Source organism: Manihot esculenta, chromosome 6 (genome assembly GCF_001659605.2).
Source record: "Manihot esculenta cultivar AM560-2 chromosome 6, M.esculenta_v8, whole genome shotgun sequence".
NCBI classification, from domain to species: Eukaryota; Viridiplantae; Streptophyta; class Magnoliopsida; order Malpighiales; family Euphorbiaceae; genus Manihot; species Manihot esculenta.
The window spans coordinates 17,677,015-17,680,450 of record NC_035166.2 but is presented as its reverse complement, the minus strand read 5'-3'; the positions used below and the strand labels follow the sequence as shown (position 1 = coordinate 17,680,450).

At 33.4% G+C, this 3,436-nt stretch overlaps 1 protein-coding gene across 1 annotated transcript; it reads right to left on the bottom strand.

Annotated features, from left to right (window-relative positions):
• Window positions 1-762: 762 nt before the first annotated feature.
• Window positions 763-2,492, bottom strand: LOC110618132 (GDP-fucose transporter 1). The gene has a single exon (XM_021761195.2). The coding sequence runs from the start codon at window positions 2,028-2,030 to the stop codon at window positions 1,011-1,013; it is 1,020 nt and encodes a 339-aa protein (XP_021616887.1). The 5' UTR covers window positions 2,031-2,492; the 3' UTR covers window positions 763-1,010.
• Between the last annotated feature and the right edge of the window lie 944 nt (window positions 2,493-3,436).

Below are 3,436 nucleotides of genomic sequence, written 5' to 3'. Positions count from 1 at the left end.
AGGTATTGCTTTTTATACACATCACAAGGATTTAACTTCCTGGAATACTAGATCAAACTGAAAAAAGTGTCTACTGAAACAAAAAAGAGTGGTTCCGCTTGATTTACATCAATTTTCAAACACAATACCTGCAAGAAAACATGGCGTTCCCTAACATTTGGAAACCACATTTATGCTGGTGACAAACTAAATTTTAGTTATGCTCAGTGATTGTAGAAACACAAGAAATAGAACCATAAATTAAAAGGGCAACCATATTTCTGATGAATGAACCATCACATGTTCAAAAGAGTAAGAACATCTATTGGAGCATAACAAGGCAAAGCTATATGATGTGGATGTAGCCGCAACTCACAGATGTCAAGAACCAGCAGAATATTCTCGGTTATATCCACATATACTACTAGTCACATCTTGCAAAGATTGGTACTTGTGCAATCTACTAATACACCATAAACTCATAAAACTAACAAGCTAATCCCCGATTCCTTTTTAGTTATAAGGGATGCACAAAAGTTTGGGCATACCAGATTCAAAACAGCAAAAGATAACTCCTAGAATTACAGTTTTATTTCAGTATTGGACCATAAAACTCTCATCTGAATGAAATTAAAGAGCATTAGGCCTATCCAGAGCTTGAACTCAATCTTGAATTCTAGCAGATGTTGCAACAAAATCCCACAGGCAGATTTCCAGATGATAAGATAAACATGTAAAAAAAAACCACCATTTCACAAAAGCATCATACAAAGACACCAAAGCAACTGTTAATAAAAGACCAAAGCATTACCATATAACAAAGCAGATAAAACAAAGATGTGTAGTGTAAGGACAAATTCCTTCAAAATTTCTAATACAACTACGATACTCTTTAATCTGTAGTACTAGAGATAAAGCCTTCAAGCATCACAATAAACCTCTTCAAATAATCATCCAAGCTAAACAGGTTATGAAAACATGTGGAATAATAGTTGTCATGCAGAAGCATGTTTACCAGATGTGCTCTTCCCTCAGTTCTCCTCATCACCATCAGTTTTTTTAACAAGTTGAGTCTCTTCATCATCATCATTTTCATTGTTTGTCTGCTTAGGAGCAGGCTCAGCTCCAGGCCTAGTAACCGAGCGCTGATAGAGAACACCTCCGCAAAGTGTGAAGAGTAGGCAAAGCAAACCAAATGGACTGGCGTGCTTATCCCATATGAGCACGTTGATCACAACTGTAAGAAACTTATTAACTACACCAGTCACAGTGAATGCTGTTGCAGATATCGCCCTCCTTGCCGCAAATCCAAAGAAACTAATAGCCAAACCAAACACACAGGACAAGGAAACTGCAAAAACGGCATCAAATTCGAACCAACTTGCCCTTGATCCTAAAGAAGCAAACACCTCACTATACTCTCCTGTGAGAATCCAGAACACTGGAGCAATCATCAACGACAACAAATTGTTGTACAACACAAGACCCCATGTGTTCAACCCAACATTTGACACAATGTGCTTGATGTAAACCATCTCCGAAGTGATGGTTACTAAATAAGCAAATGCCCAAGAGTAGGCAGTTAAAGTAAAAGCAGAATCGGTGGCAACATACCCAACAGCACCACCCAAAATGACAAACAAGGACAAGAAAGTAAGCTTGGATGGGATTGGTTGTTTTCTAAACACAGTATCAGCAACAGCAACCAAAAGGGGTGTCAAGGATCTGAACACTATAAAAGTATCCACATTGGCATGGCGCAGGAGATTGGTATTTGTAAAGATTGCAAGATAGAAAACAATAGCAGCAGGTAAAAACTTCTTGGCAGTCTCATATGTGAAGGCATCATGATGCAAAAATCCTAATTTGCCCAAAACCCAGACACCCAATGCAGAGGTCAAGTACTGCAATGCAGTTAAAAGACCAGGGTAGTTGAATTTGGTAATGGCCAACTTGTTAATCACAGCAAGCAAGCTTGAACAGAGAGCGTAACCCAAGACGAGACTACTCGTGGCTAATTGCTTAGTGGAATCGATCCGAATCGAAGACATTTGTGACCCTTTGAGGTTTTGAGTTAATTATGATGTTTTAAGGAAAAATTTAGTAGATCTTTGACAATCTAATCTAGAGAGGCAAATAAAGAGTTGTAGAGGTAACAGAGGAAGATGCGGCCATTGCTAAAGAATAAGAACTAGAAAAATGAGTTCATTTCCAGATTCTAAGACAGGGGAAACAAAGATAACGTTGATCTACGATAGTAAAAGCGCATAAATCGATACAAGTCCAACAAAAATAAATTCAATGTCTGAAAGTGAAATTGCTGATTAAGATTAGAAGACAAGTCACACTTAGAGCAGGGAAATGAAATCAATAATGGGAGAGAGAGAGAGAGAGAGAGAGAGAGAGAGAGGAATCACCGACAGAAATCGGTATGCAGATCTTGAACGAAAATGGTAGACTGGGATGACTTTGTGATTGGTGGCAGTGCAGAAAAAGGACAGGGGACTTGGGAGCCAAATTTTCACGCGTTATGGAGGGGAGAAGGGGGGGATTTAAAACGACTTCGTTTTTTAAAGTCAGCAGGATTTCTATAGTATTTGATTAATCGAATCAGAATATCAAATTGAAAATTCAATCACTGAATCAAAATTAAAAAAGAAAATCCACCTTAATCGAAACAAAAATTTCTGTAAATTCATTTATAATCAAATTAATAGAAATAAAAAAGTATTTTATATTATTAATTATTTTAAAATATAAATAATGTTTTTTATTTATAAAAATAATAACTTATTTTAGTAATTAATAATTATAAATTAATAAAAATAATATTTATAAATAATATTTTATTATTAAAATTAAAATGAATATATTAATTAATAAAAATTTTATTAATTTAGTTAGCAAATTAAAGATAATCATTTTTTTTTTGAAATGGTAAAGATAATCAAATTTATAATCACAAAATTAATTTAAAATTAATCCAAACTAGTTTTAATTCAAATCAAAATTATTCTAATAAAAATCCAAACTGGACTGGCATTTACTGGGAGTAAATATGTTTGGCAGGGCTGCAGGGGAGTGGGCCATTCAACATTTAAGCCCTCGGCCGAATAATATAGACACTAGAGTAGGCATGGCCCTGCGCCAGTTCCGCTTCAGAATCAGCAATTCAATTTATTTTTTGAATTGAGTTTGGTGTTATTTAAAATAATTTAAAATGATTTTAATTTTTAACGGTTTTAATTTAGTTTCGATTTAATTTTCAAACAGTTATAGTTTTATTTTTTATGGCTTCCGGTTTAAATTTCAATTAAATTCAAATTATAAATAATTAATTTGATTTTAATTTTAAAAAATTAAAACTAAAAAATTTAAATAAAATATAAAAAAATAAATATAAATATTAAATATTAAATAAATTATAAAATATATTATTTATATCATATAAAAAATA

Excerpts from the sequence above, each read along its gene's own strand:
- LOC110618132 (XM_021761195.2), bottom strand. The coding sequence starts at position 2,030 with ATGTCTTCGATTCGGATCGATTCCACTAAGCAATTAGCCACGAGTAGT.